Source organism: Centruroides sculpturatus, unplaced genomic scaffold (genome assembly GCF_000671375.1).
Source record: "Centruroides sculpturatus isolate CEXI.00-Female unplaced genomic scaffold, Cexi_2.0 scaffold315, whole genome shotgun sequence".
In the NCBI taxonomy this organism is placed as follows: Eukaryota; Metazoa; Arthropoda; class Arachnida; order Scorpiones; family Buthidae; genus Centruroides; species Centruroides sculpturatus.
The window spans coordinates 417,857-444,888 of record NW_019384544.1 but is presented as its reverse complement, the minus strand read 5'-3'; the positions used below and the strand labels follow the sequence as shown (position 1 = coordinate 444,888).

General features: G+C 29.2%; 2 protein-coding genes across 2 annotated transcripts in view; one reads left to right on the top strand and one right to left on the bottom strand.

Moving 5' to 3' along the window:
• LOC111623459 overlaps positions 1-4,921 on the bottom strand; it is a 34,724-nt gene extending 29,803 nt beyond the window's left edge. The window contains exons 1-3 of the mRNA XM_023366043.1: positions 4,419-4,921; positions 3,482-3,663; positions 3,326-3,415 (exon numbers count right to left, since the gene is read on the bottom strand). Of these exons, the coding sequence (XP_023221811.1) occupies positions 3,326-3,415; positions 3,482-3,663; positions 4,419-4,859 (713 nt within the window). The 5' untranslated portion in view covers positions 4,860-4,921. The remainder of the gene's footprint in view (positions 1-3,325; positions 3,416-3,481; positions 3,664-4,418) is intronic.
• An 8,345-nt stretch (positions 4,922-13,266) lies between these two features.
• Positions 13,267-26,909, top strand: LOC111623458. Its single transcript, XM_023366042.1, is given in 16 exon segments — positions 13,267-14,116; positions 20,339-20,453; positions 20,455-20,764; positions 20,833-21,142; positions 21,281-21,574; positions 22,494-22,748; positions 23,593-24,289; positions 24,360-24,511; positions 24,610-24,788; positions 24,881-25,029; positions 25,105-25,250; positions 25,591-25,684; positions 25,779-25,926; positions 26,001-26,229; positions 26,320-26,453; positions 26,533-26,909. Coding segments are annotated over 16 exon segments (3,468 nt in total). The 5' UTR covers positions 13,267-14,049; the 3' UTR covers positions 26,722-26,909.
• Positions 26,910-27,032: the final 123 nt, after the last annotated feature.

The window sequence follows — 27,032 nt, the reverse complement described above, 5'->3', positions numbered from 1 at the left end:
GTCACAGGAGCATGACAAAGGCGTTTTTGTTGGTCATTTTATCAACTATAAAGGGTTGTAGCTATATTATATATCGGGTTGGAGATGTTTGTAACTATAAAGGGTGGCCAACTTTTGTGTACATAAGATCTACTTTTTATCTTAAAAAATGTGTCATGATCGACTTCTTGTTGTAGGCATAGTCTAAGTGACGAGGGGNGAACCAAGAAGGCAAGACAAGTCACAGGAGCATGACAAAGACGTTTTTGTTGGTCATTTTATCAACTATAAAGAGACTGTGTATTGAGAAGTTTTTCCTCCTAGTCAGTCAATGAATTCAGATTTTTACTGCAATGTTTTGAAGTGATTACACTAGGACATTTGTCACAAAAGAGCGGAAAGAACTGTGGCACAACCAAACCTTGCTTCTTCATCATGGCAATGCTCCTGTATACAGCCTTCAAAATGCAAATATTTTTGACAAAAAATAACAAAAATAACATTTCACCTTCTCTACTCATTGAATTTAACTCCTTATAACTTCTTTTTGCTCTCCAGAATAAATTGAAGCTTGAGGAGCACATTTTGATATGGTTGAAAAGATCCGGTCTGAATCACAACAGATGCTATAGAATTTTTGAAATAATGACTTCTAAGGAATATTAGAGGCTTGGCAAAGTGGTGGGATCATTATATAAATTTAGATGAAGACTGCTTTAAAGAGGATGGCTGCCAAATTTAAATTAGTTAAGTATTAAAATCTTTATAGATCAAATCCAGTTTCTGTTTGATTGTACCTTGTACACATACATCCAAATTAAAAATATCACTTTAGATAGAAAATAAAAAATAAGAGTAGATGAAGCATTTTATGAAAATTAAATATTATAATAAAAACAGTTTTATGCAAAAAGAAATGCAAACTAAAAACATTTCTAAATTAAGATAACTACTTCCAACAATTTAACACCTCGTTGTATAATAACGATCCACGAAAAAACCTTTTTTACGAGGGTTATTTTTACCTGAAGCAAACCTCGGTGGAGGTCGAAAGTACTTGTGGAACTTAATAGTGAAAATAACCCTCGTAAAAAAGGTTTTTTCGTGGATCGTTATCATTTCTAAATTCTTTGATTTTTAAAAGTTATGATATCACTTGAATACCATTTACAGTAGAGCATCGATTATCTGGGACTGGGGTTGTTCGGATATTTGATTTTTCAGATAACCGATTATGTACAAAAAAAATGTATTAACCTATCCCATGTTTAAATTCGTTCAAATCCCGGCACGTCATTAAGTACCCTCTCATGGTCGTGCCAGTGCTGCCAACTAAAACATCACACCAAACAAAAATAATATTGGAGTAACCCAAGACATAGCCAAATATTGCAGTGCCACATCACTAGCAGAAATTTAAATTTGCCGACTGGAACGCTTTTAGTTAACCGATGTTTCGGTTGATCAATATTCTGATAATCGATGCTCCATTGTATTTATTTTCATCATCAATCTGAACAGTTGATTGGTTTCTTTATTTTTTTTTTAAATTTATGTGAGAATAGATGGCATTAAAAGACATCTAAAGAAAACATTACAGAACTCTCTTGCCAAATCTTAATATTTTAATGCAAGTGATATAGAAAAACTAATGACTCAGATAAAATTTGAACAATCAAATTATTCTATTTATACAGAAATATAAAAATTTAGGTTTGAGAGAGTTAACAGATGGTATGTAATCAAGACTAAACAAGCAAAACACGTTATGAAATTCTACCAAAATTGTACTTTTATGATTATTCTTGAAATCACTATTACATTGTATCAATTACTCAAAATTAAATTTGGGGCATCATATCCAAAGTACTGAGAGAGAAAGGAACTCAGATAAAATATGAAGATGTTAAATAACTAAAAGAAGAGAACATCTTGAATTTGACTTAATAGAGCTAGTGACCAGTAGAAACTAGACTTAAATGTCAGAATGAATAAACCCTTATCCAACCTAATTTCTAAAAAATGTTGTAAATCTAATAACATATATAACAACCTGACTCAATTAGTAATACCAAATGATCTGCTGGATTATTTATTGAGCAATATTAAGACTAATTTAATAATCTGAAATAAATAAATTTAATTTAGAATATTCTGAAAGAAAAGATCAAGACTGAAGCAAAACTTAAACCTACAACTCCTACTTACCATGCAATATTAATATTTTGCCAGTTACAGTAACTGGATTTCTGTCTAATCATCACTTTCAAAGCTATTATTTAATTTAGATGTAAGTATACTGGTCACTTATGGTGCCAACTAAGGATGACTTTAGTGGCCACAGCCCTCCAAGGTTCTCAGGCAATTTACACTTTTACCCCAGCAATGCATATATAAATAACAACATATACAGCTTGATTCAATTAGTATTGCCAAACATTCCTACAGATTATTTATTGGGCTATATTAAAACTAATTTAATAATTATATATAAAGCAACTCTGCTAGAGGTAGACAGTTAGGCCACCATCTCACAATAAATTTAATAATTATAAATAAATTAAGAAGAAAAACCATTTTAATTGACAGATATATTGTTCTTCTCTCCTCTCATATAATTAAGAGAAGTTTGCTTTGATAAGGTCTGTGCATGTTATAAAGTTTGACTTTAAGCTGAATTCCATTTGTCTTATTCTAGACATTTAAACAAAACTGTTATTAACAAAATTTTTTTAAATATATGCATGCACAATCAAATTACAAAATAAAAAAAACTTAAAAAAAAATTAATAATAAATAAATTAGCTTCATCGCACGAAAGATCAACAATTCAATGCATTCTTGCAGGAAGGTCTCTCCCAGGATTTTATATTAATAAAAAAATGTTAAATGTTTCAACTTTTTAAAATTTATAATATTACTTTGTTAAATTTTAATTTCAACCACTTATCACAATTCAGAACCTAACTAAACTATCCAATTATTTTTCTATAAATACATAAAGAAAAAGGATTAATAATGGATTAATAGAATTATAAATTATGGTAATTAATTAAAAATTTAAATTTTGCACACAAATAATAACATACCTTTTAAGAAATAAAAAGTTTTAGGAAAAACATTATATTTATGTTCATTTATTCTAAACATAGTACATATTGCTAACTTGTTATTTGTACTGATAGATATCAATTTTTGTAATAAAAAAACTCAATATTTATTTAATATACAAATGATTTTGAATGTTATTATCATTTTATAATGTATGATACTTATGGCACCTAATAAAATGATTACAATATTGAAAATCATTGCAAAAATTATTCTTCACGTATTAAAATATTACCTCAAGTATGGAATTTCTGCTAGAGCAATTTGTAATTTAGCTTGTTTCGTACGAGCATGATCTTGAAAAATATGAAGAACAACCGTGTATCTAGAATTAAATATAATAAATTTTATAAACCAACTTTTAAAACATAAATGCAAATCCATAACATACCTGTCATAGATAGGGAGTTGAAATTCTTTTTCTAGTGATTTACGTTGTAATACAGTTAACATATAAGTACTGATAAATATAGCAGAAACTGTTGGATTTCTGTAGGTAATTTCTTTTAATTTTTTCAGATTTCCAGAACCAAATAAAAATTTTTTGTCTAAATTTATACAATTTAGAATAATCTTGAAAAGAAAATATTTTCATTGTTAAATTTTTAATGTAAAAATTTCATTATACAGTGAACTCTCAAAAGTTCATAATTATGAGATGTAGTCATTGAACTCTATCCTAATTAATTTCTGATGTTTCTTTACTCCCTCAAACATTGTTTCAATAAATACTAGTTACAAAATAATATATTTTCAAACTACAACTGCACTATATCAGTATAATGAAGTTTTGTGAATTCACTATGTAATCATTTTTTCTAAAATTATTAATAATTTAATAAAAAATGTTATTATACAGTAGAGCCTCGAAAACTCGGCCACACCCTGGCAGGGCAAAAAAATCCTTAGTTAATTAATTTTCATTATAGACAGCTTTATGCCTCATAAAGTATTTTTCTGGGGGTCTGTCTTATCAGGTAAATTACTGTACACAGTGTATTCATTAATTTTCATTTTCATGTAGTAAAGGCTCTATGCCTTCATAAAGGTCGTACTTTTCCTTTGTTTAAGGGTATTTGGACAGTTTATTCTCTGTTGTATTCTCAAATAAACAATACATACAAGTACAGTACAGTATTTTCTGAGGAAACACTCGTACTTATTTTTTTTAACCCCATTCCCGATAACCCGGCATTTTCACAAACTCGGCCACCCTTCGGTCCACATTAGGCTGAGTTTTTGAGGCTCTACTGTATTTTTAATTTGCATAATAAAAATATTACACTCAAATAATTGTATTTTTTATTTTTGTTTTATAATCCAATCACCTTTTCTACAACTATCCAATCTGGAATAGTTTCAGCTAAAGTTACAGCTTCAGCTAATTGTAGTTCAGACGTAGTATTCCATTTTTTCTTCGGTCCCCATTTGATTCTAGGCTGAATAACGAATACTTTATGACCAAACAATGGTCTTATTCTTGGAAGAATAAATACCCTGTCTAATTCAAATTCATCTTGCTCATCTTTCGTAACGTCGATAGAATCGTCGATAAGATACTTATATAAATCGGCATCTTCATCTTCATATAATATCAAACTGCTACTTATATTTCTCTTAAAATGTAAACACGAAACCACTCTTATTTTATGAACATCTGATTTGAATATTCTAAGACAAGTGCAAAATTGAAAAGATTTGTTAATTTGATTGATTATTACGTAATTTGATTTCGTCCTATATAATAATTTAGAAAACTGTTTCCACATAATGAACGAATACACATTAAAATACCCTTTAAAGGTAAGTAAAATTTAAAATAAAACACACGTGGTTTCTAGCATAAACGCCCTCTGCTGTTCAAACAGTAAAATTTAAAATAAATATTTTATTTTTTATAATTTATAAAATTAAATTTCAGATTTTTTTTTCATCGATGGTAGAGTTATTAAATATTGTTTTATAGAAAAAATTACTTTCGTTTNAAATGATAACATACCTTTTAAGAAATAAAAAGTTTTAGGAAAAACATTATATTTATGTTCATTTATTCTAAACATAGTACATATTGCTAACTTGTTATTTGTACTGATAGATATCAATTTTTGTAATAAAAAAACTCAATATTTATTTAATATACAAATGATTTTGAATGTTATTATCATTTTATAATGTATGATACTTATGGCACCTAATAAAATGATTACAATATTGAAAATCATTGCAAAAATTATTCTTCACGTATTAAAATATTACCTCAAGTATGGAATTTCTGCTAGAGCAATTTGTAATTTAGCTTGTTTCGTACGAGCATGATCTTGAAAAATATGAAGAACAACCGTGTATCTAGAATTAAATATAATAAATTTTATAAACCAACTTTTAAAACATAAATGCAAATCCATAACATACCTGTCATAGATAGGGAGTTGAAATTCTTTTTCTAGTGATTTACGTTGTAATACAGTTAACATATAAGTACTGATAAATATAGCAGAAACTGTTGGATTTCTGTAGGTAATTTCTTTTAATTTTTTCAGATTTCCAGAACCAAATAAAAATTTTTTGTCTAAATTTATACAATTTAGAATAATCTTGAAAAGAAAATATTTTCATTGTTAAATTTTTAATGTAAAAATTTCATTATACAGTGAACTCTCAAAAGTTCATAATTATGAGATGTAGTCATTGAACTCTATCCTAATTAATTTCTGATGTTTCTTTACTCCCTCAAACATTGTTTCAATAAATACTAGTTACAAAATAATATATTTTCAAACTACAACTGCACTATATCAGTATAATGGATTTTTACTGCAATGTTTTGAAGTGATTACACTAGGACATTTGTCACAAAAGAGCGGAAAGAACTGTGGCACAACCAAACCTTGCTTCTTCATCATGGCAATGCTCCTGTATACAGCCTTCAAAATGCAAATATTTTTGACAAAAAATAACAAAAATAACATTTCACCTTCTCTACTCATTGAATTTAACTCCTTATAACTTCTTTTTGCTCTCCAGAATAAATTGAAGCTTGAGGAGCACATTTTGATATGGTTGAAAAGATCCGGTCTGAATCACAACAGATGCTATAGAATTTTTGAAATAATGACTTCTAAGGAATATTAGAGGCTTGGCAAAGTGGTGGGATCATTATATAAATTTAGATGAAGACTGCTTTAAAGAGGATGGCTGCCAAATTTAAATTAGTTAAGTATTAAAATCTTTATAGATCAAATCCAGTTTCTGTTTGATTGTACCTTGTACACATACATCCAAATTAAAAATATCACTTTAGATAGAAAATAAAAAATAAGAGTAGATGAAGCATTTTATGAAAATTAAATATTATAATAAAAACAGTTTTATGCAAAAAGAAATGCAAACTAAAAACATTTCTAAATTAAGATAACTACTTCCAACAATTTAACACCTCGTTGTATAATAACGATCCACGAAAAAACCTTTTTTACGAGGGTTATTTTTACCTGAAGCAAACCTCGGTGGAGGTCGAAAGTACTTGTGGAACTTAATAGTGAAAATAACCCTCGTAAAAAAGGTTTTTTCGTGGATCGTTATCATTTCTAAATTCTTTGATTTTTAAAAGTTATGATATCACTTGAATACCATTTACAGTAGAGCATCGATTATCTGGGACTGGGGTTGTTCGGATATTTGATTTTTCAGATAACCGATTATGTACAAAAAAAATGTATTAACCTATCCCATGTTTAAATTCGTTCAAATCCCGGCACGTCATTAAGTACCCTCTCATGGTCATGCCAGTGCTGCCAACTAAAACATCACACCAAACAAAAATAATATTGGAGTAACCCAAGACATAGCCAAATATTGCAGTGCCACATCACTAGCAGAAATTTAAATTTGCCGACTGGAACGCTTTTAGTTAACCGATGTTTCGGTTGATCAATATTCTGATAATCGATGCTCCATTGTATTTATTTTCATCATCAATCTGAACAGTTGATTGGTTTCTTTATTTTTTTTTTAAATTTATGTGAGAATAGATGGCATTAAAAGACATCTAAAGAAAACATTACAGAACTCTCTTGCCAAATCTTAATATTTTAATACAAGTGATATAGAAAAACTAATGACTCAGATAAAATTTGAACAATCAAATTATTCTATTTATACAGAAATATAAAAATTTAGGTTTGAGAGAGTTAACAGATGGTATGTAATCAAGACTAAACAAGCAAAACACGTTATGAAATTCTACCAAAATTGTACTTTTATGATTATTCTTGAAATCACTATTACATTGTATCAATTACTCAAAATTAAATTTGGGGCATCATATCCAAAGTACTGAGAGAGAAATGAACTNCAGATAAGTTTTTTTTTTAATACTCTTTCCGCCCTGTGGGCACTAAGAGGCTCTCTTTAAGCAATTCCATTATGGGTTCGGCCAGGCCCACAATGGGGCTGCCAGGTGGTGAGAAACGGAGCCCGATATATCCGGACAGACCGCCCCCCCGAAAAATTCTAGGATATTTCTCGACCCGTCCGGATTCGATTCCGGGTCCCCCGGAGCGGTAGAATGCCACCTTGACCGCTCGACCATCCGGCCGTCTAGTATCAATGTGCAGTAGTATACGGCTAGACTCACTAGATGAAAAACTGCTACTGTTCTGAAAAAATAGACACTACGAGTGTACTGTACGTGAATAGGCTCGAAATTAAAATATAATAAATTAGATAAATCAATTTTTTTATTTAAAAAAGTTAATTATATATATTTTTTTCAGGCTTACTTAATTTTGATAGTATTTCTTGGACATTTTGTAGAATAGAGGAATAATAATTTTTTAAATCAAAATGGAAGAGTAAGTCTGCATATACAGTAGTATCTAGAAGAAAGACATTCTTCTTTTAGATATCTTATGGTATGGCTGATCTTTGTTCTTTACAAGTAGATCTAACTGAAATGAAGTTGGCCAGTATGTGCGAGAGATTAGGAACGATTCAATTCTGAAAAATAAATTAAAGTAATTAAAAAATGCCAATATCTTCGAAGTAAATATTCCTACAATAAATTAAAACAAAGCAAACACAGTGATACAAATACAAGATGATTGATCTATATATGATGTCTTTATGAAAATAGTTGTCCATAAATGAAACATATTGTGTTATATTGCTTCTTTGGCCCTGTAGAATCTAGATATCACTTTGCTAAGCTGGAATGATAAGCCTGCTCCTGACTTATCAGTCGAGATATTCTGGGAGCGTTGAGAGGCTCAAAAATATTCACAATATTCGTGAATATTTTTGCGCCTCTCAATCCTTGAGCTGTCTTATTAATTAGTAACTAACTTTTTAAAAATTAAATTAGTCATTTCTTCAAATTTCCATTATTCGATCGTCGATGATTATTTGTACAGTCGACCCCCTATAACACTGTTGATAATTCCGTTTTATATGAATTCCATGTTGTACGGGTCACTTAGATTTTAAAAATACGTGTGCCGGGCTGTGAACGGCTCACATATTTGTAAAATCTAAGAGACTCGTACAACATGTAATTCAGATAAAACGGAAAAATCAACAATCTTATAGGGGGTCGACTGTACTAAATATTGAAAATTGATGTTCTGTAACAGGAAAAAAAATTTGGTAAATTTTAAATATCAACAATACTTCTATTGAGTTGATCTTCGCTTTGATTAGATACAGAAATTTACAATAAATGAATAAAAAAGAATAACAATTGAATGAATCACTTCCAGTTTGCTTCTAAAAACGAAAAAAAAAAATAAAATGTAAGTAATCATTAGTGGTTATTCAAAGCAAATTTTTATTTTCCATATAATTTAACGTCATTACTCAGAAATACTTGCAATGTATCAAAAAGCATTGAAATACATTTGCCCTTCAGGAATTATCAGATATTTTTTTTCTATGCTAGGATACGCTATAAAAAACGCAACTTTTGTGGAATATTTCATTAAAAAATAAATGAATTTAACATAGATTTTAAATTTCAATCGATTTGAATAATTAAGAATTTTATTGTTAAAAATATATTGCAGAATTTCAAACATATAACAAACTAGATAATATATTTCTATATTTTTTTTTAATTACAAAAGTTCTGAAATGTATCCTGTAAGCATTAAGAGATCCTTTTTCTTATATCCACTTGGATTTGATCAGTTGCATAATGGCGGCCGAGTGGTGAGGTACCAGGGGCCGTCACATCCGGAATAGATTACCCTTAAAAATTTCTGGTATTTCAGACCCATAGGATTCTTATCCCTGCTTCTCCAGAGTGGCAGGCTGACTTCCCAATCGCCTCCGCAATCAGGCCTATTCTGAATGTTAATTAAATTTATAGTATTTTATAAATTTAGATAAAACTAAATGTTTGCTGTGTTGACTGATTAGTACAGAGCCAAGAGAGACAGATATTTGGATACCAGATTTTTTTTTAAATTTTTACGAATGGTTTTCAAGTAAAGTTAAATAAAAATACAGTCGACCCCCCTATAACATTGTTGATAATTCCGTTTTATACGAATCCCATGTTGTACGAGTTACTTAGATTTTACAAATACGTAAGCCGTTCACAACCGGGCACATGTATTTATAAAATCTAAGTGACTCGTACAACATGGAATTCATATAAAACGGAATTATCAACAGTGTTATAACGGGGTCGACTGTATTTGAATAAAACAAATTATAAATTTCTTAAATTTTTCAAAGAAATTATTATCTATTGAAATCCATGGTATTAAGGGGCCTTTTTTACATGCCCCTCACGGATTTGGTAAGGCCTCCAATTTTTCAATGTTTACAATAAATATTGATGTGTAATAATATCCATCAAAACACTTCAAAACTAATAAAATANATTCAATTAGTATTGCCAAACATTCCTACAGATTATTTATTGGGCTATATTAAAACTAATTTAATAATTATATATAAAGCAACTCTGCTAGAGGTAGACAGTTAGGCCACCATCTCACAATAAATTTAATAATTATAAATAAATTAAGAAGAAAAACCATTTTAATTGACAGATATATTGTTCTTCTCTCCTCTCATATAATTAAGAGAAGTTTGCTTTGATAAGGTCTGTGCATGTTATAAAGTTTGACTTTAAGCTGAATTCCATTTGTCTTATTCTAGACATTTAAACAAAACTGTTATTAACAAAATTTTTTTAAATATATGCATGCACAATCAAATTACAAAATAAAAAAAACTTAAAAAAAAAAAAATTAATATTCTTAATCGAAATATAATATATTTGCCTTTATAGAAACTTGTCATCTTAACAATTAAACTTAAAACAACTGTTTTACATATTTTAAAGGCCTATATTTACAGAAATTATGTAAATAATATGCTAATTGTTTATATGATTAATTATCTTTTTTAATCCATTTTTATCAGTGTTTTCCTTTTTTTCAAATAAATGTATTTATTATTTATTTATGACATTTTCGGTACATTATTATTCATTGAAATAAGCATAAATTACAATTCTAGAAAATGCTCTGAACTTATAACAGGAAACGACTTAAAAATTGTAATCCTAAATGACGATAGAAAACATCGCAAGTATCCGTTATTATTGTTTAACCTCCATCTCACAATGGCTTCCTGTAACAACAACAGCGGGCGTTGTTATGTCTGAAGGACAGATCATCATCTAACTGAGAGACAGAGAAAGAGAATATACGTTCTTCTCTATAACGGTTTTTAACTAGGTCAAATGTAGATGGACGATGTAATCGGAGCGTGTCCACCAAACCACAAAATTGAGACAAAAACATCTAACAAAGAGATATCTAGTTCGTGTTTGATGTATTTACAGTGGGAGATCTTTACTAGATGGTTTGGATATCCTGGGCGATGGCATTTTCCCACACTATCTACAAACAGATTGAACTATGCATAGATATTTTTTTTAATATAAAAACCTTGTTTTGGTCATTTGTTAACGATCGACCTTACATTTGTTCCAGAGCAATTCAGTTTCATTCCACTGATTTTCATGTTGTTTCTTGGCACGATACTGTTACCTTGATTGTGAATTTATTTGTGACTCATTCTTATGAAAACGAGAGTTAATGCCATTAATTATTTATAGCTACACTAAACTACTAATCCAAAAACTTTAATTTCGACCTGTTCTAATTTTAAAAATATGAAAATAATACTATGAATTAATATCGTAATATATAGAATATTATTATTATTATTATTTAAATAAAATACTTCAAATCTTCTTCTTATTATTATTATTATTACTAATGTTGTTCGAAATACAGTCGACCCCCTATAACACTGTAGATAATCTCACGGATTTGGTAAGGCCTCCAATTTTTCAATGTTTACAATAAATATTGATGTGTAATAATATCCATCAAAACACTTCAAAACTAATAAAATAATATATTTTTACATAAATAAAGAAAATTAAGAATTTATATTTAATTCCAGATTAAATCGGTAAAACAAAAAAATTCTTTTATTCTTTAGTATTTAATTTAATTTAATACATAATTTAACTATCGAATGGCGAATTTAAATTGCCATAAGTGAAATATTCGCCCATTCATATAATTTGCGATACAAAATAGCATAATACGTTGCGTACGTGACAGGTTTTTCGTCCCATTATTTGTTATTGAAAAATCAATTTCTACACCAATTCCTGTTTAAAATGTTAACGGAACTAGTTTAACCCAGCTTTGTACGTCGATTATTGATATATTGATTAAACGTATAGATCCGATTGTTTTGCTATGCTTTTATTAATTACAGGAAATTGCGACCCGATCGGAATAAATATTAAAAAAAAAATGACTGGAATCAGGAAAACATAGACAGGTAATTGTTAAAAGTTTTGACCTCGACACCAATTAACTTTTGTTTTCTCTTAACGGGAAGTTTAACCAAACAACTCGTTAGAAATTCTATTATATTCCTATGTATTCAAATTTAAAGTGGAGGCTAAAAGGATAACGGGAAAGATAATCATCTAAAATTCGTGCAGGCGAGTTTAGAATTTTTTCTAGGTTTATTCTGGTTGTTGTATACGAGGAATCATCTCAAGTCGTGTTAACTCTACTCAATAGCGAGGTTGCGGCCGAAGTTTTCATCTGTAAAACGTGAACGTCGAACGTCGAGAGCCGTTATCTTGTAAGTGGCGCTCGACGTTCGACGTTNTTCAATTCATTCCATGATTTAGGTATTATTGTATAGTGTTGGAAAAAAAACATGGAAAGTCTTTCAGCTTCATGCATGGCTTAGCTGATGGTCATAAACCTATTAACAATAATAAAAGCAACATCTGATTAAATGTTTTGTTATAATGAATTTTAAAAAAACAGAAAATCAAACTTGAGTAGTTTAATCTGATAATTATAATTACCATTTCTTATTAGTACATAAATTAATAGTAATAATTAATTGTGTAAATTAATAATAAATACATAATATGTTACAGTATTATTTCAATATAATTAAATATTGAGAAAATACATATAAAAAGTCATTTTATGACTTCTATATTAATCATTATTAAGTAATTTAAAATAAATCATGTCTGTAGCTTAATTAGTCATGTTGTGAATATTAATAAGTTTCATATTAAACTATCTCTTGATGATAAATCAATTCGGATTTCTTTTAATGATTTATCCATAACATGGTAAATGCTAATTATCAGACAACTTTTGACTGAGATTTTAGATTTTTTTAATACATTGGTGAGAGTTATTACTCGTGTAATACCTGATTTTAAGAATTTCCATATTGTGCCGCAAGTGCTACTATTACTACAAAATATTTATTATCATATCATATAAATATAAATATATGGAAAAGGAAACTACAGGAATAATTGCTAAACAATTATCAAATATTGCATTCTAAATAATTCATAATTTTGTTGAATTATTTTATATTGTAGGCTATTTAATTTGTCATTAGCTTATAAGAATATAATCTAACGAGTATATTGTCTATCTTTTCTACGATTAAAGTTGGTTAAAATTTGTGGTTTAACTTTTTAATATTATATTAATAATTTATTAAACTCTTTTTTAACAGCTTAACAAATAATTAACGTGTTAAAAGATAAAGTAACTAATTAACAATACACAGACTGTTCAAAGTCTGTGTATTGTTGATCCATTCAATCACCATTCAAATGATTGATTTGTATCATAGATATAAAGTCATATACAATGCAAATCTATGTATTAAAATCTATATTAAGAATGTGGCCAAATTATCTAAACATATTTAAAATATAACCTATATAAATTTAAGATAGTGATTTAGAACTATTGTATCCTTAACGATTGCAATTAATTGGCTTTTGCTTTGTTTTGTTTATTTTTCATAAAGAAAGCTGTGACAAATAGTTTTTAGTTTAATATTGATGAAATGAAGAATAACTTCATTACAATATGCATAAAACCATAAATTAATTTTTATGTAAAGTTAATCGTGTATTACACAGATGGCATATTTCACTGCAAACTTAAAATCTATTGAAGATATTACTTCACTTTTTCTGCCCTATTGTGGTTTTCCCAATTGAAATAAAAATACAATTTTTATAGAATGACAAACGAGTGTCAATGACGTCATGCAGACTAGTGTGGTTCTGGGTACAATGTTTAGGAATTGCACTATGTCATTCACCTATAAAAATCTCTTCCCGGAAGGGGATGTAATCACAGGAAGTAGAAGTTAGTCTGGCATCACGAACTCTTCTCAAATACCGATTTAGGTAATGCGAAAAATTTTGTCATTGGTCTAAACGATAGTCACGTGCCAGGGCCAATTGATGTCCACTGCCAGAAATTAATGAAGATCTCACTTTTGGGTTAAAACTTTCAACAAGTGGATGAGGAGTACGGGAACGGAATGCTACCTTCTTTCTAGCCGGTGGTGTGTCACAAAATGATAATCTGCAGAACCATGGTACCTCTGGTATCTTTTCTTGCTGCTCTTCGAATTCTGACAGAAGGTAAATTTTAATGTCATTTTTTTATTATTTTATTGAAAGATTAATGCACCAAAATACATTAATTTTAAACGCAAAATGATTAAATAGTTAAAACTTACCGTTATTATGTACTGTACTTAATCATACATTATAACTGCTTTACATTATCCGCTTCCAGTTGATTATTTTAAAGAATTTCAATATGGTTTATGATAAATTTTATAAAAATGTTAATTTAATAAAATTACAATACTTCAGCAATTTTTCAAGTTTCGATTCATTTTTGTTGGTTTTTGCTGTAAATGAACGACCAGCAACAAATACTACTACAGTTTTACAATTATTATATTAGGAAATTTTGAATGTATTTATTGTTTTAAAACCTTATATTTGAATTGGAAAATTTGAATGCCAAATCCTGTGAATTAAACAGCAAACTTCAAAACAAAACTTTTTAAATACAGCAAATACAGTGTTTTTCAATCGGACTTTCATGACACACAAAGTTATAAAAAAAAAACTTCTAGGGATGTCGCAAGATTCCGTCATACTTAATAATTTATTTAAGGTTTAACGTACTGTAAATTATGAAAAATTAATGAAGTTTATTTATTTAAAATTTAAAATAAATTACTGGATATCAGGTACAGTACATCATGGCGGCGAGAAGCTAGTTAGAGTGTCGGTTTCAAAAAAAACACGTTGAAAATTTTAATACGAATAATAAATCTATAATAATGAAATCAATAACAAAACTATAAATAATCCAATGAGATAATATAATTTTTATCTTTTTTATATAAAATTCCATTAAATGATATTATAAAATATAAATTAAAAGCATGCAAATATTAAACTTTGATTTAGAATTTAATAGGATTTGAAGATCTAAAATTAAAATGTAGAAAATATTTTATATTATTACAAAATTTTCTAAATTAATAATAATTTATTGTTTATTAAGTAATTAATATAGCGTTTAATCAATATTAAATAAAATAATTATTAATTTACCAACTAAAATATATTTTATTATAGCTAATGAAGAAATAATATAAAGTATATCTTTTAAATTTGAAGACTTTATTAAATGTCAATAGTTTTTGTAGAAGTATAGTCTCCATTTTCTTTTTAGTCAGAGAAAAAGGATGATTTTATAACATAAATGTACTTTTGGATACAAAATTCTTTTTATTTTAAGATTAAAAAAAAGAACTGTAGTTTATTTAAGGGGAGACAATAGAGATATATGCCTTCCCTTAAATACAATCTCCTCCTTAACCTTATTCTTTTAGAAGTATCTTAAAAAAGACTCATTCTCTCTGCCTTTCTAACATGATCTTCCCTATGCCTTTGAGAGAAAATGAAAGTATTTTATAAATGTTATACAGAATTTAAAAATGTGTATTAATTATTATTGAATGAATTACATGATTTTTATACTATTTTTTAAAATTATTTTCAAATAAATTAAAAGTATAAACAGTCACGTTGAGTCGTGATCCACAATTCGCTTTCTTGTGTTCTCTTTCAATATTTCCATTCGTCTTAAATACCAGTCGACCCCCCTATAACACTGTTGATTATTCCATTTTATATGAATTCCATGTTGTACGAGTCACTTAGATTTTACAAATACATATGCCAGGCTGTGAACGGCTCACGTATTTGTAAAATCTAAGTGACTTGTAGAACATGGAATTCATATAAAATGGAATAATCAACAGTGTTATAGGGGGTCGACTTGATTACGAGTATTTAAAAAATTTTTGCATCGATAAGGTCATATGCTTATCATATGCTCATTGAAACGCAAATATTCACTGTTGCTGAATAAAAAAGTAACATAAATACACTACACCCTCGATATTCGTGGACGTCAATGTTCGGCAATTCGTTCATTCGTGATCGGAAATTTATGCACCAAAATTTCAACTTTCGTGAAAGGTTTTGACCTGTTATTTTACTGATACTTTATGACTGACTGACTAGGTAAATATCATTTAACTCCTACGACTTTATGAATGTACCCCAAGCTTCTGTTGTCTGTTCGTGGTTAAGTTGAGAGTTACACTTACGTAGAGTAATACACATAGCGATCGTGATAGTCAGAAAACTTACAAAAGATATTATATAACTTATGTGTAAGTGTAGTATGCAACAAGTTTACAAAAAGAAACTGTATAAGTATATGGGGGCCGCAATAAGGATCTAGAAGAGTCGCACGAGGCTAGCGAGTGACATGAAGTCTTGGAACGAATTAAACATTTAATATTAAAAATAGAACTTAAAGTTCGAGAATTAAATGCTCACCCAGGTTACTCAATCCCAATTATTCACAAACATGGGGATTAGTGTATTCATAAAAGGATATTCAGGGAAGAGCAAGAAGCATATGCATCCCTTTAAATTAATCAGTTATTTTTCTACACTTGAAAATGTAGCTAATTTTCTGCAATTTAAGTTCGATCGAAAAACCACAGAATTAAAAATCATTAAGGTAGTAAAATTTGGAATTAGTAATTACACAAACATCGAAGATTTCTCATTAAATTGGTATAATTCTGTTTAATTAATGAGGCATTACGAATCGATTGATCAGTGTAACTTCACTACAACTGCAGTCGAATAGTATCAATTGATAGAAGTATTTAACATTTCCGATAATTCGATTTAAATTACTTGTTAAGAATAAAGTTCGATTTCTAAATTTATTATTTCTCATTTTAATTTAAAATACTATAAAATCAATGGAATGACAATTCTGAATTGGGAATCAACCAACTATATTAAAGGTAAATAACATTGATGAAAATTTGTATTCACGATATAGAATACACAAATGGAGGAAACAAACATTTCCTATTTTTCTTCATTTACTAGCAACCAATCGATTCTCATTGAGTGTTACTGTTTGAAAAGAAGAAACCATCCAACCAATACGTGGTTCGTTGGCCCGAATGACGGAGTTCCGCAACAATACTATCAAGCAGCAAATTAACAGTTCTGCTTCATTGAAAGAATGTATACTTTTCACATAATGAAGAATATCCATTTCTGAAGTTCACTTATTAATACACCAATATAATAATATCAACACAGAACTTAATACATTCACAATATAGCCTATATATACAATCCACAAATTCCTTTAAAACTTTATAATGCATTTTTATAACGATTATAATTTCATTAATTATTCTTCTATTATTCTATATTCTTAATAAATCTATGTTTACATAATATACTCAGTTTGATTTAACACTGACATCATGATCTGATTTTAAAAAAAAACTTTAATGGGCCGCTTCCAGTTGATTATTTTAAAGAATTTCAATATGGTTTATGATAAATTTTATAAAAATGTTAATTTAATAAAATTACAATACTTCAGCAATTTTTCAAGTTTCGATTCATTTTTGTTGGTTTTTGCTGTAAATGAACGACCAGCAACAAATACTACTACAGTTTTACAATTATTATATTAGGAAATTTTGAATGTATTTATTGTTTTAAAACCTTATATTTGAATTGGAAAATTTGAATGCCAAATCCTGTGAATTAAACAGCAAACTTCAAAACAAAACTTTTTAAATACAGCAAATACAGTGTTTTTCAATCGGACTTTCATGACACACAAAGTTATAAAAAAAAAACTTCTAGGGATGTCGCAAGATTCCGTCATACTTAATAATTTATTTAAGGTTTAACGTACTGTAAATTATGAAAAATTAATGAAGTTTATTTATTTAAAATTTAAAATAAATTACTGGATATCAGGTACAGTACATCATGGCGGCGAGAAGCTAGTTAGAGTGTCGGTTTCAAAAAAAACACGTTGAAAATTTTAATACGAATAATAAATCTATAATAATGAAATCAATAACAAAACTATAAATAATCCAATGAGATAATATAATTTTTATCTTTTTNAGTGGCATTTTTTACACCACTTTCGAACCAGTTGAATATGTGAAAAGACTTACAAGAAATCGCGAATATGTGACTTGTATTTTGATGAAAGATTTCTAATTAAGAATTATTTGCACATGATTAAGGGTAAAAGAGTTGAGATTTCCTATGGAAAATGGCAACTAACCATCCTTCGAATTTTCCCAATTGCCCGTTATATTTGTCAGTTAAAGTTTCAGAACATTTAAAATTGTTTGCTGAATACTACCGTATAAACTATTATCATCAACCACTTTTCAGATTGAATAAATTAAATTTAAAATAAAATTTTTAAATATAATATCTCATATCTCAATTTTTAAAATTTTTATTTACAGTTTTAAACCGAGTTAATTTTTTAAATATCTCAATTTAAAACTATTACTACGTATTATGTATGCAAGTTTTGTACATAATTTTTTCTTTCTGTATACATTATATCTGTTTAATAAATAGGTGCATTTGCGTTTTTTATATTGTATTTTATTGCACATCTGTGACAATATAATTGGAAAAACATAACTTATTTTCTAATTCATTTAAGCAGTTATAGAAATTTAATTCAGATAAAGGCAAACTTTATTTTTTCAAATGATTTTTTTAATTTTAATACTTCATGAAGTACATAATTTTATTTGATTCAGTAATAATAAACAGTATTTGGGATGTCCTACACTTTGTATTTTTGACATATGAAATTGCTTTTTCTATGACATTCACATTGTGTCTATATATTTTATATGTAGTTTATAAGATATTCTGCACCATTAAAAGATGCAAAATTATTGATAGCCTACTTTGACATCTTTTCTTGTTTATATATAATTCTAAACATATATATGATTAAAATATCAAGTACTATGTCTTTTAGACTCTGTATCGTTGCTATCACTGTCAATATGTAATAATACTGTTTGAGTTTTTGCTATCTTACATTTACCTCTTACATTACAACCTCTAACTCATTATCTGTCTATAAATATGAAAATTGACTTTTAATCCTCCTTTCTCAAATCTGTCCCTACCTTTTTTGGTTCAACTTTAATTACTCTCCATCTCATTAATAAACACAATATCAATTGTAAATAACATTTACCATAGCTCCTATGTCACCGAATCCTGCAATAATTCGCATAATATTAATTAAAAAGATGTGGACTTAAAGTTAAACCTTGATACACCTTGAAACTACCTTTTTGTAACACTTTAATCTATCCCAACGCTTATCTTTTTATGACATTCATGAATAAATAATGTTTAAAACCGAATTAAAATAGTATTTAAAAAGACAAAAGCAATATCGGAGTTAAAAACGAAAAAAAAATGTCATCTTTAGAAAGCTGACTCTGTGCTCGAGCCAAACTTACGCCACAAAACGAATACAGCGCTCGAAGTGGTAAAAATATTTATTACTCCACTTTCTTTAGCATTAATTAGAACATACCTATCGACTCTGGTAACAGATGGCGCCATAAATCATCTGTTAAGATTTTTTTATTTAAAAACATTTTATATAATTAATTGTTATAAAATGCAAAAAGCTTAATTTTTAGGATAGAGATGAGTTTTATAATTAAAAAAAAATGTAAATGCTAGTAACGAATAAAATCTTTGTTAAGTTCAACCCCACTCGAGATATGACACATGATCTTCCCCTCTATCTTTCCACTCCGTTGATCTTTAACCACCAAAATTTAATAGTATCAATCCTCCTAATACACAAATCTCCCTGAAAAATTACAGAAATTTTTGACAAAAGGCACGGGAGTTATTAAGCTTCAAAGTGATTGAACGAAATCGTGCCCCCCCACATACACATACTAAATCCATACATNCTCTGGTAACAGATGGCGCCATAAATCATCTGTTAAGATTTTTTTATTTAAAAACATTTTATATAATTAATTACAATAAAATGGGAAAATGCTTAATTTTGATGGTAAAAATTATAATAAAAAAATTGTAAATGCTAACGAGTAAAATCTTCATTAAATCCAACCATACTGGAGATACCACACACGACTCCCCTATATCTCCCCACCCCTTGATCTGTAATCTCCAAAATTTAATAGCGTAAATTCCGTAATACACACAAACCTCCCTGCAAAATTTCAGAAATTTTCGACAAAATACACAGGAATTATTAACATTCAAAGTGGGTGAACAAAATCGTTCCCCCACCCAAACACACACACATATATAGAAAAATAAAACCCGAATTCCTCTTTTTAAAATGATAAATTTTATTCATAATTGTGTACTGATAAAAAAAGAAATATTTTTATATTTCAGCTCAGAGTTGCAACAATGGAGTTGGCAAACTTGTATATGAAAAAATTTCAGATTATAAACTTAGTGAAACTGGGGGTTTTGGAGGGAATCACCGCAGAACCGAAGTTGTAAGTATGAAATAATAATATAAATTTAAATTATTTTAGAGTAATAAATAATTTTTACCAGATCTCGAGGATGGATCAACCAGGAAAAGTTTTAGAAGAATGTGTTCGAAGATGTCAAGAAGACAGAACAACTTCCATCCAAAGATGTCTTTGTTTCGATTTTCAACCGGGTAGGAAAAGATCTTATCCGGATATGATGGATAATTCTGCGGTACCTAATACAGTCGGAGATTACGAAGAATCCACGTGTTATATGTACCAAGTGCCTTCGGACAATGGGACACTGGTGCCACAAGTTAACAGTTATCATATGAACGAAGTATGCCTAACATGTACGTTCAATTTCTCGTTGTAACTTATTCTTAATTAATATAAAATCATTTAAATGAATATATATATATATATATTTTTTTTTTCAAAGCAAACAAAGTCAGCACGGAATGTCGAAATCGTTTATATATTTTTAAAAGGATTCCCGGTTATAGGTTTAAATGTGATAAACCTAAAGAGATCTTCGCTGCAAATCGTATGGAATGCGAAGATAAATGTCTTAATGAATACGAATTCGTTTGTCGTTCGGCAACATACGATCGAGCAGCTCAAAGATGCCGAATTTGTAAAGAAACTAGGAGTATGAGTCCCATCGATTTTACGGTGGATTCTTTTTCCGATTATTTGGAAAATATGTGTCTTTCCAGTGAGTAATTTTTACTACATTTATTCTTATTGGCATAAAAAGAAAGGAATGATTATAGATTACAGTAATAAAATCTTTCTGAATAAGATTAAGTTGGATTTAACGTCATACAAAATTAATTAACACTCATATTTTCAGGTAATCAGCGATGTACTGCCGTAGCATACGTTTTGGAAGCGGGTAGAGAATTAGATGGAGCTTTCGAAAGAGAACGAATTAACGTTGTAGATTTCGAAGAATGCTCCAAATATTGTATTCGATATATAGATGAACGAGGAATGATGTGTGAATTATTTTTTTATGATGAATCCACGCGTACCTGCGTTATATATGATGAAGATAATTACGATTCGACTGATGGAGAAAGACAACGACCTCTAAAACCTAGCAAAGGAGATCTTTATCGTGTTATTTGTGGAACTTCAGATCGTGGTAGGAGATGTTTTGATTAAACCCTTTATTAGTTTACGTTTTAATATGAAGCAAATGTTTCGTTTAGATTCTAGCAACTATTAAATAAGTATTCAAATAATGAGGACTTATTGGGAACCCCACACTAGAGGTGTAATTGTCTCTTCTAAATATTAACTAATAAAGAATCTTCGTGATAATGAATATCAGTAAAATCTCAAATATACTTACTGGTCAAAATAATTAGGGGAAAATGCTGTATTAGAAATATTTCGCAGGAAAAATTAGATCTAAAATCGCTGAAAGACAGTTCAGTAAGATACGCTCGCTCATTCATCCGCATTGCAATATAAAGATTGAAATTCTGCTGTCTTCTAGAATGATGCCTTCTTAATATTATTTACTGGAACTCACAACTCGGCAAGTGATGATTCGGTCATAAAAATATAATTCAAATGCCAAAATTCTTTTCTAGAAACTCGAAGAGGTGATACAAAAGTCAACGAGGAGTGCCTCACTGATGGCATGGCACATAGGATTTTTCGTTTTTCGAGAGAATTTCATAGATATATTAAAGCGGTTAGGCGGTATAGATAAATGTGTAGCGGTTAATATTTGATTATCCTCTAACTTTGTTGACCAGTAGGCCTATGTATGTGATATATTTTTTACAAAATAATTGAAATGTTTGAAATATTCATATTTAAAAAATTTGTTTAATTCAACATCAATTGGTTATATATACTAAAACATGTATTAAGTATATAATATATAACTGATGATAGGAAGATATTGTCGATTTATTTATTCTTTAAGTTTTATTGAATAATTAAAATTGTAGAAATTTATTTACATAATAGTTATCTTTAATTAATTCGGCAATAATATAAAGCATTCGTCAATATATGGATGACAATTCTAAATAACCAATCGTACTCAGATGCCTTGTTCAACAATACAACTTTCCAATGCCATCGACGCAAGAGACTTGATGGTTCCCATCAAATGGATGTCAAAACATACTCCTTTCAGGAATGTTTAGACGAGTGTATGAGAAGATACAACAAAGAATGTCGATCGGTAGAATATAGCTCCAGGTATCAATCGTGTCGTTACAGCAGCTATGACAGCTACGGAACTTCTAGACCTAATTTAATAGACGATGATCACTATGATTTCTACGAATTTAAGTGGTGTAAGTATGAAATGGTGGTGGTACTTAGTCAAAAACTGGTGGAAGAGGTGAAGGATGGCATGATTTGATTCTGGAATAATGTGTGCTCTTGCTTAGCTTTACAATTTTTCTCGTAGACATTTTATAAATATGAACTGAATGCATAATTATAACGTTTAAAATAAATAATATTTATACAACTAATGAAAAGTAAGATCTTTAAAAACTCTTGTTTTTCATTTGCATTTATAATAAAGCACTGCACCGATTAGAATACTTATAAATACATTTTCCATTGAAAAGACTATCAAATTCTATTATAAAGTTGTACAGCACTTTTCAAGATATTCTTCTAACCTTAATATATGTATACTGTTGATTCGATTTCTTTTATTTGCACTTTCTGCATTTGCAAAAAGTATACAATATATTTCCTTTGAACAGTAATTTGATAACTATTCTCTTATACATTAGTATTCACAACGTTAATCGTGAAAGTTGATTTGAATATATTGAATCGTTAGTTTAGGCTCATTTTAAAACAGCATAAACTTATATTAATGTGCAAAAAATGCATGTAGATGTTATAAATTTTCGCACGTTAACATTCGTGTTTTTTCTTATATCTTCATCTTCCATCTTCAAAGGAAAGCGTACTATTTAGTGTACCTTTTGCAGTCAAGTGTAAATAAAATATTAAGTTTTAAAATAATAAAAATCTGTAGTTTATTTTAAATTAAGCAAAGAAAAAAATGTTTAAATATGCTAAATCTTGGAATGTCTTCTCAATGGCAATGTAACTAATCGATCAATGAATACTCTTCATATAAGAAAAATGATAAATTATTGTTAAATTATTTTTTAGACCGTGGAGGAGCGGGTGCTGGAGGTTCAGATGGTATAGGTTCTGGTGGAATTAATAAACAAAGCGGTTGGAATAGTGGTTATGATGTTAAAAGTGGTTGGATCGCAAGCGGTGGTGGTGTTGGAGGAGGAGGAGGAGGAGGACCAGTAGCACAAGGATGGAGTGGACACGGAGGAAGTGGGTGGTCAGATCATCACGGAGGTGGATGGAGCGGAGGAGGCCACGGAGGAGGTCAAGGAGGATGGGGCAGTGGCAGTTCGTGGTCAAATAAACATAGTAGCGGTTGGAGTGGAGGAGCATGGAACCCTGGTGGAGGTGGAAGTAGCGGTTGGGGTGGAGGTGGAGGTGGAGGTTGGAGTGGTGGCGGAGGCGGCGGAGGAGGCGGTGGATGGGGAGGAAGTGGCTGGAGTGGGGGAGGAGGAGGCAGTGCAGCTGGTGGTGGATGGTGGCCAGGAGGAAGTAGTTGGAATTCGAAAGGAGACTATTATCCTCCCCGTGTAGGACCATATCCTCCACTTCCTCCCGGACCTCCAGAAATGTGCAAACCAGGAGGTCCAGGAACTTTTAAACGCGTTGGTTATGGAATGAGACTTCGCAGTTATTATATTAAAAGAGTCGTTAGAGCTGAAAAACTAGAAGACTGCGAAAGAGCGTGTGTCGAAGCACCTGATTTCCTTTGCAAGTCATTTAATTTCAGGTAAAAAATAATAAAAATTAATTAAACGTATTTATTTCATTTTACTTAAATAATTTCTATCATTTTTTAGAACATTTTTCCCGGATAATTGTGAACTTAGTGATAAAGATACTAATAAACAACTTCAACCAGGAAATCCATCGTTTTTCGAACAAAACACTCAGTTTGATTATTTTGAAAGAGAAGGTGGTGCTCCAGGATTAGCACCAGGATGTTTGGATGGTAATAATTTTCTGTAATTGAGTAAAATATATATATATATATAAATTAAAATCCTCACGAAAAATACGAATCGAATACAGTAGATACAATATTTTCAGTCGGTCAAACTTGCACCCCGGATGGAATGGAATTTACTTTAAGAACGACCGAAGGATTTTTTGGACGTATTTATACTTATGGTTTTTACGATTCGTGCTTTTTTGATGGAAATGGCGGAAAAGTAAATGTTTTAAGAATTAGTCGGGCAAATGGATTTCCAAGATGTGGAACTCAACAGGTAAATTTTCAATTATTTTCATATTAGTGCAATTTAATATATCGTTCTTATAAATAACTTAAAATAATGATTTGTAAAATATAATTCTACAGTACGGTGATGTTATGACTAACATAGTAGTTGTACAGTTCAATGATTATGTCCAAACAAGTCGTGATAAAAAATATAATCTTACTTGTTACTTTTCTGGTCCTGGTGAAGCCGTAGTCACTTCTAACTATTTAGATACAAGAACAGATGGGTGAATATATTAAATTTGTTAAAATTATGATATTATAAACTATTTTATTTAAACATTTAATAATATTTATTTCAGACGTTATCCAGCACAAATTGAGCACTTACCTGCACAAAATATATTAACATCTAATGTTGTATTACGTATTTTATACCGTGGCACTCCGACAAATGTAATTGCTGTCGGTGATCTTTTGACTTTTAGACTGGAAGCTAGAGGTCATTGTAAGTAAATTATTATTGCTATTTACAGTAGACCACGCTATAACACTGTAGATAATTCCGTTTTATATGAATTCCATTTTGTACGAGTCACTTAGATTTTACAGATACGTGAGCCGTTCACAGCCCGGCACACGTATTTTTAAAATCTAAGTGACTCGTACAACGTGGAATTCATATAACACGGAATTATCTACAGTGTTATAGGGGGGTCTACTGTATTTTTACAATTTAACTTGATTCTTCCTTACATTAACAATATAAAATTATTCAGTTCTAACTTAAATAAACAATTCTAATGAATCGGTGAAGTAAATTACAATTTATTTTGCAATAATTTCAGTTCATTACGATATTCATTCGGATATTTTTGCCATTAATGTTATTGCTAAAGATCCTTATTCGGGAAGAAAAGTCCACTTAATTGATTCGAGAGGGTATGTATTTAATTTTTATATTATAATCTTTTATCTTTAATTTTATTTCTCAATTATATTAATAATCTTAACTATATTTGTATAAAAAAATTAGATGTCCAGTTGATTTATATGTTTTTCCCGAATTGCATCGTACACCGGATGGAGCATTACAAGCCGAGTTTTATGCATTTAAAATACCAGATTCAAATTTGTTAGTATTCCAGGCGACTGTTAGGACTTGCAGAGGACCATGTGAACCAGTAAAGAAACATTAATAATTAAAAAAAAATTACAAATAAAACTGAAAAAATAAAATTAAAAATGAATATTTCAGATATTATGTAACGACCGAGCCAGACCGGGATCTTTCCCTTCTTGGGGACGAAAGAAAAGAGCTATAAATGCGACTTTAGTTGCCAAACCTACTCCATCCGATATTGAAAATAATTCGAGTAAACCTTCCGGTAATGAAAATTCTACGATGGAAGAAGCTGAAGAAGTACACGAATTATTACAAGTATATCTATCTAGATCTGATATACCTGCCGAAGTAGCTCAAAAAAGTGAGTCAATTTTTAATTTATTGTTTTCAAATTATACGTATATATTCAAATATAATAAAAAAATATGTATAAATTTTTATTTTATTTTAGCAAGGAAATTGAATAATGTATGTGTAGCACAGAATGGTTATTACGCTATGATGGCTGCAGTAGTAATATTATTAGGTTTGGCAATTACTGTTAGTATCCTGGCATTTATATTTTTCCGTAAAGCAAAATTACTTGTAAGTATATTTTTTAAAATCTTGAATTAAATTATTATTACGGAATTTTGATTCAAACTTATCTTTGTTTCTATTTTAGGCAAAGGCTTCAGGAAATATCGGTTCTCTTCCAAATGGAAATTCAGCATATATATCTCAATTTCAATCCCCTAAATTTGAAGATCCAAGTGAACCTATATATACTGATCCATCGCTATTTGAAAGATCTAGGAGTTTAAGAAGTTTGACTGTGACGGCGTTAGGAAAGGCTAAGGGAGATTTCGAATAAAAAATAAACCAAACGATTAGTAATATATTGAATATCCAAAATTAAATTAGGAATTATTTTACGGCCATTAAATCTGTTATAACCAGATATAGAAAGAAATAATAATAATAAAATGGCCATATCCTAGAAAATGTGATGATCCACTAATTATGTCAATGCACTATTTTGTACCATCAAAAATCGTCGCAGCTTTTTTTCTATTCTTTATTAAACATTTGTAGTATTATTATAAATAATATTTAAATATAAATGTACATTTATTTAATAAATTTTTAAAGTTTTAAATAAACAAATATAGAATGCATATATAT